Consider the following 12,064-nt stretch of genomic DNA (forward strand, 5'->3'; position numbering starts at 1 on the left):
GCTGTCCTCAGGGGTGACCCAGGCCAGAGGCCCCCAGGGAAGAGGGCTGCTGTGTGCGTGTACATGGGAGCACCCATGTATGCATGTGCACAGTGCGTGTGTGTGCAGTGTGTCATAGGCACATATATGCATGCACGTGTGTTAGACTCACAAAGGGCAAGACCTATCACCAGTTATCTGTTCTCTAGAAGCAAAAAGCACTTCAAGAAAGGAGGCCGACTCGGGCCCTCCACACCTGTGCTCGCCTCCTCCAGCGCCTCTGCCTGGCCACAGCTCCACTGATGGTGGCCAGGCCCTGGTGTGGGCAGCATGGAGCCCCCAGGCTGTGCCCAGAGACAGGAAGGGCCCTCTCCTCACCATGCCACACAGAAGGGACCGGAAGGTCAGCCTCTCCCTGACCTAAGTCCTTCTGTCCCCACGCATTGGTGACCCGAGCCCCCGTAATGTCACAGTCCTCGCACCCACGTTGAACCCTGTGCCCAAACCCAGCAGACAGCAAGAACTCGGCCTCCGCCCGACACCTGGGGCCGCAGCCCCACCCCCACACCTCCATGCATTTCCCCAGGCCGCCAGACCCCTGGGGCCAAAGGAAGCTTCCGGAACAGCTCGGTGCTAAGTCCCTTTCCTTAGAGGAGTGCTTATTTGCACTTCTTATGATTTGAGATGACTGGGGGCAGAGGAGGCGCGTGGGCTCTGTCGCAGCTGTGGGCTGATGGCCTCTGCTCGCGTCGCCACCCTGGAAGCCCTGTCCGTCACAGACCGCTCCACGGGGGCAGCCACCCTGCCCCTTGACAGGAAGCTCCCCCTGCACCCCTTTCCTGGGCTCTGCTGACCCCAAAGCACACACTCCCGACTGCTTTTCATCTTGACCCTGCAGAGCCAGGCTCAGGAACCCCCAGAGTAGGGGGTCCCAGAAGAGCACGGGCCCCCAGGACACCCCAGCTACAACCCTCCACCTCCCCAGCCCCTCCTGGAGGCCACGGGCCCGGCCCGGGAAAGCACATCCTGATGGCCACGGCCAGCACTGCCCCCATCCCCTTGAAGCACGGGGCTTCAAGTCACCCAGATCTGCAGGCTCAGAGGCGACACACTCCCTCCCCCAGCCCCAGTCCCGCCCTGCGCACTCACGTCCAAGGCCCCGGGGAACTTGACTATGGGCTCCGACCAGGAGGTGATCTTCTGTCTGAAGTTGTCGCAGTCGGGAATGAACATGCAGCCGATGTTCCCCAGCTCGGGGTAGAAGACGCCGAGGCCCCTAGGGAGAGAGGGAGGGGCAGGCAGCCCCGTCAGGCTTCAGGGGCTGGCCTCGGCCTCCTCACCTGGAGAGGGGGGCAGCAATCCTGGCCGCCTCCGAGGATCAGCCTGGGTGGGGGGTAACGTGGGGAGCGGCACTTCCTGTGCATTCTAGGTGGCCAGGAAGTGTCAGCTCTCGCCAGCGCTAACCTCCCAGGAAGGCACTGGGTGCTTGCAAGGGTTCGTGGAACAAACAGCAACGCACACCTGACAGCCATACCCACGCGGGATCTTCAAAAAGTTCATGAAAAGGCGTATTACGAAAAAACCACACATGCGTTACGAAAGTGCACCTAAATTTTGCACCTAAATATTTGCACCTAAATAAACTTATCTTTCAACTCCACCATTCTACAAGCTTTCCTTTAAAGTTTTTTTTTTTTTTTTTTGAAAGACTGTGTTCCAGAGAGAGAGATCGATTGATCTTCCATCTGCTAGCTCACTCCCCAAACGGCTACATCGGTCAGGACTGGTCCAAGCCGAAGCCAGGGGCCTGGGACTCCGTCTGGGTCTCTCCCATGGGTGCAGGGGCCCAGGTACTTGGGCCATCTTCCACTGCTTTCCCAGGCGCTTGAGTAGGGAGCTGGCTGGGAAGCAGAGCAGCCGGGACTCGAACCAGCACTTCGCTATGGCACACAGGCATCGCAAACAGTTGCTTAACTACTGCACCACGACGCCAGCCCCCCTTCGAGAGCCATTGTGTACACCTTAGGGAACTAAGTCTGTGTCTTGGGGTTTATAAAACATGTACCTGTCGTGTTTTAGGGATGTTCTTACTATAGAAGGAGAGGGTTGGCAGTCATGGGGGAGACCTCTGCCCACTAAGCAGTCCAGAGCTCCCCAGCCTCAAACCTGAGGAGTCTGTTTCTCAGGGCTGAGCACCACCTACCCCAAATGCAAACGCCCTCACCACACCTGGCGTGCCGGGGCAGCAGGGCGCTGCGAGGCTCTGGCTTGCTGGAGCAAGGCTGCAGACCCCGGCACCGGCTGTGGCCTCGGGCGGACCCGGCTCGTCCACGACCTCGCTGGCACTGCCCTTGTATATCTGAAGCTCAGAAGGCTCAGCCAGACTTTTGGACCGATGTGAAAACGGAAAATCTTTGTGCAGCCTTGCTGTCATTTTACAGGCAGAGAGAGGGGGAATCTTCCATTCGCTGGCTCGCTCCCCAAATGGCTACAGTGGGCAGGGCTGGGCCAGGCCCGAAGCCAAGAGCCTGGAATTCTACCCAGACCTCCCACATGTGCAGCAGGGGCCCAGGTACTTGGGCTGGTGGCACAGGGGGCGGCTTAACCCACGGTGCCACAACACCAGTGCTTCTTTTGTCAATTTATCACCAAGGGCCGGGTCTCTGTAGGGTTAGGTGGAGCTGCAGAGAAGGCTATGGGGCAGTGAGGATCCGGAGGGGGGGCCCCTGTGGTTGGGGTCTGGGCATAGCGCAGGGACAGCTTCCTGGTGGGGAGTCCCACGTTCCCTCCCCCGGGTCCAGTGGCAGCAGAACCCATGGTGCTCCAATCCCCCGGGGGTGGGGGGAGGCGCAGCCACAGGAGCCAGCGCCCACTTGCTGGGCCCCTCGGCTTCTCTGTAGCTCTTTGTCCACTTACAGCAGTTCCCTTAGGTTGGCATGGTTGGGGCAGCTTTTGAAGGCGTGTTAGGGACAGGTTTTCCTTGGCCTGCACGGCTGCCTGTGGAAGGGCCGATTGATTATTTCTGCCACAGCTCCTGCCCCCTGCAGCCAGAGTGACGCGAGGTAGAGGAGACCCTCCACGGGCAGAGATGGGCGGCTCAGCACACAGCAACCCGAAGGGTAAAATCGGGCAATGGGAGGAGGCAACCCAAGGGCAGAGGGTTCTCCGCCCCCCCTCCCCTGGTAAGGGACCTCAGCTTTTTACCCTGGTGAAATTGCCACAGATGTTCAAGAATGAAACGAGAGATCAGCCCACTGCTTCCTGGCGAGTGGGCTGTCCCGGAGGGCGTCCATGTGCCCGCTGCCCCATCCACATGGGAGCGTGACCAAGTGGCAGGCACAGCCCTCTGTTGGACGTAGCAGTGTATCAGAGGCAGGTCGCCGATGGCCCGGAGCTTGGACACACCTCTGGGCAAGCTTGAGAGGAGCTGAATCAGACAACGGATCGAGCGAGAGTTTGCGCTAAAACACACTCAGGTCCCCAAAGCCGCAAAGGCGCCGTCTTCTGCAGTGCCCTCGCTGTACGTGTACCCAGAGAACCCCCTTGACAAGTGGAGTCAAATGAGCCCTTGGCCCTTGGCTGCACGAGGGACCACAGCCGAGGAGGCGGCACCGGCTGGGCTGCCCCGCGAGACCAGACGCCGCCCGTCTGTGCTATTTCGTTTAATTCAGTGTGACCTCAGAGTGGCCCTGCCCCTCTCCTCTCCCAGACGAGCAAAGTTAATTAACTAGCGCAACGCATCCAAGCCGTGAGCTGAGAAGGCGGAGGAGGTAGGTGGCCCCGTCGCCTGGGAGCCGTGCCCCCGGGTCACCCCCTCCCCTGAAATCGGTGGCCTGGATCCAGTGACACGCTCCTGATGCAGCAAATACCGCAGAAGCCGCCGGCAGCCTCTTCCAAGATTTTCTGCGAGTCAGCTTTTTGTGACCTTAGCCAAAATACCTGAGGGGAGCGACTTAGAAGGGGAGAATGTTTACTTTGGCTTGCAGGTTTGTAGGTTCTCAGTCCAAGATCAGGTGGCCCCTTAGTCTGCTGGAGCCAGAGGATGGTGGAGGGACAGGTGCTCATAGGGCGAGCCAGGAAGCAGAGACACAGGGAGCCGTCTCGTCCTGGTGTGCTCTCTGCTTCTATCATGACTGCCCCGGCCACCTCCTCCAGCCCAACCACACCCCAAAGGCCCCCCTACAGACACCATGACTGGAGCCAAGTCTACCCGACTCTATCCACCATTTATCCATGGACCAGTGCCATTAAGACTTCGGGGTTTAAACCTCTGCCTTGGGGACTGGTGTTGGGGTACAGGGTGTTAAGCCGTTGCATGGGATGCTGGCATCCCATATGGGCGCTGGTTCAAGTCCCGGCTGCTCCACTTCCGATCCAGCTCCCTGCTAATGCTCCTGGGAAAGCAGCAGAAGAGGCCCAAGTGCTTGGGCTCCTGCCACCCACGTGGGAGACCAGGATGGAGTTCCAGGCCCAGCCAGGCTGTTGAGCCTATTTGGGAAGTGAACTGGGGATGGAAGATCTCTCTTTCTCTCCCCCTTTCTCTGTTGTTCTACTTGTCTTTATATATATATATATATATATATATATATATTTCTGCAAGAGTTTGGGGAGCTGAATCCTGTTCAAATCATATTAGGGTTGTGAGACTGTAGCTTCTGCATGGAGGCCCTTTCTCAGAAGGTCTCCCTCCACCACCCCCACCTGTCCTCTGGGAGAAGTCAGCTGGCATGCTGTGAAGGGTTGTGTGGGGAGGCCACCTGCAGGGGTCCAGAGCCTGTGCATACCCCCACAAGCGAGCTGGGAGCAGAGCCCTGGCTCCGGACCACCCCGGCCTGTGAGACTTTGAGCCACGCCCAAATAACCTGCAAGCAGTCAGAGTTTGCAGCTGCTAGGTTGTGGGGGCATCTGTGGGTACAGCGACAGGGAACTAACCCGGTGTGGTTCTCCCCACTCTCCCCACACTACACAGGTTCCCTAGCGAGGCCTCAGCCTGAGCTGGATGGTCCCCCAGGTCTCTCTGTCATTGTAAGAACTGGATCAGAAGGGCTGGCTTTGTGGTACAGCACATTTATCATCCCAAGGTGAGCGCCAGGCTCCAGTCCCGGCTGCTCCACTTCTGCCCCAGCTCCCTGCTAATGCACCTGGGAAAGCAGCGGAAGATGGCCCAAGGGCTTGGGCTCCTGCCACCCACATGGGTGGGGTTGCTGGCTCCTGGCTTCAGTCTGGCCCAGTCCCAGCCATTGCGGCCTTTTGGGGAGTGAAAGTTGGTGTCCCCCTAGATTCCTTTGTGAGAGCTTAGTTGGCAGTGTGTGTGGTATTAGTATTAAGAGGTGGGGATTTTAGGCCCCAAGTACATTACCCTTATTAAAATCACCCTCTGAAAAGAGAGATTACAGACAGGCCTTCAGCCTAGTAGTTCAGACACCCGCAACCCATTTCAAAGTGCCTGGGTTTGAGTGCTGGCTCCGCTCCTAATTCCAGCTTCCTGCTAGTGTAGACCCTGGGAAGCAGTGGTGATGGTAAAGTTGTTGGGTCCCTGTCACCCTCGTGGGAGACTTGAATCGAGTTCCTGGCTCCCGGTTTCAGCTTGGCCTAGCTCTGGCAGGTGTAGGTATTTGTGAGGGGAACCAGAGGATGCGAGATCTCGCTCACTCTCTGTGTCTCTCCCACCACCACCGAGAGATTAGCGTCCTTAGAAGGCAGGTTGGAAGGGGTATTCCTTCCCTTCTACGGTAGAAGCAGAGAGCAGGGCTCAGCGGACACTGAATCCGCTGGCACCTTGACCCTGGCCTTGCCAGCCTGCAGAACGACAAGCTGTTTCCGTTGTTCAGCAACGACCCCGTCTAAGGCACTTTCGTCACAGAAACTGAACGGGCCATGAGAGAGAGGCTGACACTGAGGCCCCTGGACACGAGGCTGCCGACTCAGAGGCGCCCCTCTCTCTTGGACAGTGGTCCACGTGAAAGCACAGGCCCCACCCTCCACAGTGGCACTGCTACATCTCCAGCTGTGCCTTCTGCAGGGCCCCGAGGAGGGACCGAAGGACTGCAGGTGCGTGCCACGGTGCGGGGGGCAGGCATGGCGCTGGCGGCGTGACGTCTGTCTCCGAACACGTGGGAGACCACCAGGAAGAGGAGAGGCTGGGCTTGCTCTATGCACATCCTGGGCAGAACAGGAAGGGTGGACTGACGTTCAAGAAGAGCAGCCGACGCCTGGATAGGAGGAGGCGCTGTGAGACAGCCGCAGGGAGAGCCTTTGAGTGGATTCACCCACGGGGTGCGGGGCTGATGCACTTTCATTTCTTGGATGCTCTCTCTCTTTAAAGAAAGATTTTATTTATTTTTGAAAGTCAGAATTATAGGGAGAGAGGGAGAGACAGACAGAGAAATCTTCCACCTACTGGGTCACTCCCCAGATGGCCACAACAGCAAGCACTGGGCCAGGCCCAAGCCAGGAGCGTCTTCTAGGTCTCCCACATGGTATGGCAGGAGACCAAAAAACTCGGGCCATCTTCTGCTGCTTTTCCCAAGCCATTAGCAGGGAGCTGGATTGGAAGTAGAGCAGGGAGGGGCCACTGCCTGTGGTGCTGGCAGAAGACCTCTCTCTCTCTCTCTCTCTCTGCCTCTGCCTCCCTGTAACTCTGCCTTTCGAATAAATAAATAGATCTTTAAAAAAAGAAAAGAAACGAAAGTGGAGCAGGGGCCGGTGCCGTGGCATAGCGGGTAAGGCTGCCACCTGCGGTGCTGGCATCCCATATGGTTGTTGATTTGAATCCTGGCTGCTCCACTTCCGATCCAGCTCTCTGCTGTGGCCTGGGAAAGCAGTGGAGGATGGCCCAAGTTCTTGGGTCCCTGCAGCCACATGGGAAACCCAGAAAAAGCTCCTGGCTCCTGGCTTTGGATCGGGGCAGCTCCGGCCATTGTGGCCATTTGGGGAGTGAACCAGTAGATGGAAGACTTCTCCCTCTCTCTGCTGCTGCCTCTCTATAACTGCCTTTTGAATAAATAAATAAATTAAAACAAAGAAAAGTGGGAGGCCAGCGCTGTGGTGTAGTGGGTAAAGTTGCTGCCTGCAGCGCATATGGGTGCTGATTTGAGTCCTGGCTGCTCCACTTCCAATCCAGCTCTCTGCTATTGCCTGGGAAAGCAGTAGAGGATGGCCCAAGTCCTTGGGTCCCTGCACCCACGTGGGAGACCTGGAAGAAGCTCCTGGCTCCTGGCTCCTGGCTTTGGATCGGGGCAGCTCCGGCCATTGTGGCCATTTGGGGAGTGAACCAGTAGATGGAAGACTTCTCCCTCTCTCTGCTGCTGCCTCTCTATAACTGCCTTTTGAATAAATAAATAAATTAAAACAAAGAAAAGTGGAAGGCCAGCGCTGTGGTGTAGTGGGTAAAGTTGCTGCCTGCAGCGCATATGGGTGCTGATTTGAGTCCTGGCTGCTCCACTTCCAATCCAGCTCTCTGCTATTGCCTGGGAAAGCAGTAGAGGATGGCCCAAGTCCTTGGGTCCCTGCACCCACGTGGGAGACCTGGAAGAAGCTCCTGGCTCCTGGCTTTGGATCGGGGCAGCTCCGGCCATTGTGGCCATTTGGGGAGTGAACCAGCAGATGGAAGGAAGACCTTTCTCTCTTTCTGCATAACTTGGACTTAAATAAATCTTTAAAAAAAAAAAAGAAGAAGAAAAGAAAAGTGGGACAGCCAGACCATGTTCCAGTGCCCATATGGGATGCCAGCGTCACAGACAATGACTTTATCTGTGACGCCACAACACCACTCCACCTTGGTGATCCCTTATAAGCAAACATCTTCAACAGCAATACAAGACACCCCCAAAACCCCCATTTTGCAATAATGGCTTCCAGTCCAAGGGCATTTTCTTAGCACACTGTCTTAGTCTTCTAAGTCCATGTTTCTCAAACTGGGGTCCAGAGAACTCCTCTACTTGAGTGTGAGGGGTCCTGGGCCCTGGGTGAGGGTCAGCAGCAGGAGGGTCACGATAGTCGAGGACACTGATTTGGAGATCTGCCAACTCTAAGTCCTGCAAGCATGGCGGGCAGCTTGCTTAACCTTTGAGGATTCCCCATGTGCCAAATGGGGTGACGATTGGTCCCCACGTTGTACATTCATTACAACAGTGAAAATGATTTGAGGACTCTAGGGGCTGGTGGAGTGCCTGGCACATAGCAGGTGTCACAGTGGGACCATGGGACATGGGTCACCAGGGCACCAAGTTGTGGATCTCCCAGGGTAGAGAAGAGGCCATCTGGGGACCTAGGCCAGTCTCCTTGGTGCCTCTGCAGATAGTGTCATTTCCTAGGTGTTCTGTGGGAGTGTGGGAGACATGGGCAAACATGGGGGAGGCACTTCCTTATGGGGCCATTCTTAGGGCTTGGTCCTGGGCCTTCCCTGGACCAGCTGGGGTCTTTTTATTCCCCTCCTTTAGTTTATTAAAGGTATTTAATTAACATATAATACTCACACACCTTAATGGGGCACAGGGCAAAATTTTAACACAAGCATGCAGTGTGGACTGATCCAATCAGGCAGTTGGTTCTCCCACCCCTGCCCCCGCCCCCTTTCTACAGCCTTCTACATTGTGTATGGCACATTGCTATGCACTGTGGCCCCTGATCTGCCCTCAAGCACCAGAACCCCTGCCTTCTGTCTGCCTGCCAAGGACTTGACCTTGTGCTTGTCAGAGCAAGAAACTTGGGGTCAAATTTTGACAAATGGGATTACATCAAGCTGAGAAGCTTCTGCACTGCAGAAAAAAAACTCATCGAAATGAAGAGGCAACTGACAGAATGGGATAAATTATTTGCAAACTTATAAAGAATTAATATCCAGAACCTATCAATAACTCAAGAAACTCAACAACAAAACAAATAATCAAGTTAAGAAATGGGCAAATCCTTAAAAAAAAATTTTTGATTAAAAAAAGGAGAAAGAAATGGGCAAAAGACTTGAACAGGAATTTCTCAAGAGATGAAATCCAAATGGTCAACAGACACATGAAAAAATGCCCAGGATCACTAGCCATCAGGGAAATGCAAATCAAAACCACAATGAGGTTTCACCTCACCCCCGTTAGAATTCCTCTCATATAGAAGTCAACAAACAACAAATGCTAGTGAGGATGTGGGGAAAAGGTAATGCGGTGGGAATGTAAACTGGTGCAGACACTGTGGCACTGTGGAAGACAGTATGGGGATACCTCAGAAATCTGAATATAGACCTACCATATGACCCAGCCATCCCACTCCTGGGAATTTACCCAAGGGAAATGAAATCAGCATATGAAAGAGGTATCTGCACCCCCATGTTTATTGCAGCTCAATTCACAATAGCTAAGACATAGAACCAACCCAAATGTCTGTCAACTGAAGACTGGATAAACAAATTATGGTGCATGTATATATACCCTATGGAATACTACACAGTGGTTTAAAAAAATCCTGTTGTTTACAACAAAATGGATGGATGCAATAGGAAACCATTATACTTAGTGAAATAAGCCAGTCTCAAAAAGACAAATACCATATGTTCTTTCTGATCTGTGGTAACTAATAGAGCACCTCAAGGATAATCCATATGCATGCAATTGACATTTTGAAATGTGATGATTTTGAATAGCCTTTGTCTTGACTGTTGAAGAATAGTGTTTTTTTTTTTTCTTCATTCTATTTGTTGAACTGTTTACTTAGTGTAGGGTTAACCTTATGGATATAAAGTAAACTGAAAATAGATCTTTGCAAAAATTAAGAGTGGAAACAGGAGAGGAAGGAGGAAGAAGGGTCAGAGTGCGGGCAGGAGGGAGGGTAGGGTAGGAAGTATCACTATGCTTCTAAATTTGTGTTTACGAAGTACCTGAAGTTTGCATACCTTAAATAAAATTTTAAAAATTGTTTAAAAAATCTCAATCTTAATAAGTGATCTAAGTATAAGTGTTTAAAAATAAATTTGGGGGGGGGTGTGTTCCGTGGCTCACTTGGTTAATCTTCCGCGTGCGGTGCCGGCATCACATATGGGCGCCGGGTTCTGGTCCCGGTGGCTCCTCTTCCAGCCCAGCTCTCTGCTGTGGCCCGAGAGGGCAGTGGAGGATGGCCCAGGTGTTTGGGCCCCTGCACCCACATGGGAGACCCAGGAGAAGTTCCTGGCTCCTGGCCTCGGATCAGCGCAGCTCCAGCTGTTGTGGCCATTTGGGGAGAGAACAGGTGGACAGAAGACCTTTCTCTCTGTCTCTCCCTCTCACTGTCTATAACTCTACCTCTCAAAAAAAAAAATCTTTAAAAAAATTAGGTAAATACAAATTTAAAAATAGAAACAAGATGGAAGAAACCTGTAGACAGGGGAAAGAAAAATAAAAAGACAGTTATAAGCATGAGAATGTATTCTTGCAAAAGATTAAGGGAAAAGTGTTTTTTTTGTTTTGTTTTGTTTTGTTTTGTTTTGTTTTGATAAATAGAGGGCATCTTTTATAAGAATTTTTGTCCTAAAGCAAAATGATTGGATGACTCCAGACTGGAAAGGAGAAGATAGGACAAAAACTAAAAGTTTAAGTTGCAGTAGGTGTGAGGTCACAAGAGGTTTAAAATGAAAAGATCTTAGAAAATGCTATGTGTGAGAGAAGTGACCCTAACTTTAAAACCTTGTTACAGGGTTTTCTAAAACTTGATCATTAATATCAAAGGTACAGTAATGTAACATCAGAAACCCATCTTCTGTTAAAGCAACAAGGTTTTCTGTTAGTGAGAAAGTCTGTGGGAAGTTTTTGACCTTTTAATCTGTTTTTTGTTTAATTTTTTTGGACCATCTGCTGGTCCGCAGTTTCCCCTTTTCACAGTTTGCCTTGGTTGGTGGCTGTGTTCCTCGACTTCAGAGCCAGTTCTTGTGAGCTCTGTGGGATGCCAGGTGCCCGGACACTAAACGCTGATCTCAAAAGGGGGTAGAAAAGCTGGAGTCTCTACTAGTGGCTTTATCTTCCAGTAACCAGCCAAGGAAGCGAACACCTCACGTTTCACTAAGGTAATCTCTAGAGGCCAGTGCTGTGGTGTAGTGGGGAAAGCTGCCGCCTGCAGTGCTGGCATCCCACATGGGCGCCGGTTCTAGTCCCGGCTGCTCCACTTCTGATCCAGCTCTCTGCTATGGCCTGGGAAAGCAGTAGAGGTTGGCCCAAGCCCTTGGGCCCCTGCACCCGCATGGGAGACCTGGAAGAAGCTCCTGGCTTTGGATTGGCCCAGATCCGGCCATTTGGGGAGTGAACCAAAGCACGGAAAACCTTTCTCTCTCTCTCTCCCTCTGCCTCTCTGTAACCCTGTCTTTCAAATAATAAATAAATCTTTAAAAAAGAAAAAAAAAAAAGGTAACTTCTCGAGTACTCTACTGTCTTTGTCAATTTTAACAATTTGCTAATTGTTTGGAAAGCTGGTTCTTAAAAGAGTTAAGACTGTTTGGGGATATCTACTGATGTACCAGACTCGACTGATCACTCTAACTATGAGTAAATCTGGGCTATGGCCCTGGTTAAATGGACGGGTGTTGTTTCACAGTGATAAGGGATCCTATTTGACCAGACATGTTATGTCCTTTCGGCATCTTTATTAGGCTTTCTCAGAATCAAAGTTCTACATTTTTTTGACTTTTGAGATTTCCAGCTGGGCCCCTGGAAATGTCAAAGGCTGGTTCTCTCATCTGTAGAGGCAAAAGGTAATTAGGCTCTTTAGATCTGTACGGAAAACACTCTCAAGTTTTACAAAAGCTTTAGATAGCAGCTCTACTGGTGTGTCATGAACAGCAACTGTTGTGCAAGGCTGCGTTCCCAGTCCTGACGGTTATCTCGATAAAAAGAGGACTTAGAGACCTCGCAGAGACCACTGAGCGGCCCTCCCCGCCACAGCCAGGGGCCGTAGAGGGACCCCACTTTGCAAAGCCTCCAGGGGCTTTCAGAACCGAAACCGTCTCCTGTCCACTGCCGAGTTTTATGAGTTTAACCAGGGCCATTCTGAGCCTTTTGCCATCCACGGTTCCGATTTTTCTCTGAAAACATTCACAGTCAGATTCTCAGAGAAGACTCCAGCAAACGCTCTG

At 52.6% G+C, this 12,064-nt stretch overlaps 1 protein-coding gene across 4 annotated transcripts in view; it reads right to left on the reverse strand.

Annotated features, from left to right (window-relative positions):
- LOC149124929 (phosphatidylethanolamine-binding protein 4-like) overlaps positions 1 to 12,064 on the reverse strand; it is a 209,745-nt gene that overhangs the window by 193,726 nt on the left and 3,955 nt on the right. For 3 of the 4 annotated variants that reach the window (XM_089302168.1, XM_089302170.1, XM_089302169.1), the window contains exon 3: positions 1,129 to 1,255. The exons of the other annotated variant lie outside the window; for it this stretch is intronic. In XM_089302168.1, the coding sequence (XP_089158294.1) occupies positions 1,129 to 1,255 (127 nt within the window). The remainder of the gene's footprint in view (positions 1 to 1,128; positions 1,256 to 12,064) is intronic. 4 annotated transcript variants of the gene reach the window in all.

This window comes from Oryctolagus cuniculus, chromosome 8, assembly GCF_051225735.1.
Source record: "Oryctolagus cuniculus isolate XC-2025 breed Fujian yellow rabbit chromosome 8, ASM5122573v1, whole genome shotgun sequence".
Classification (NCBI taxonomy): Eukaryota; Metazoa; Chordata; class Mammalia; order Lagomorpha; family Leporidae; genus Oryctolagus; species Oryctolagus cuniculus.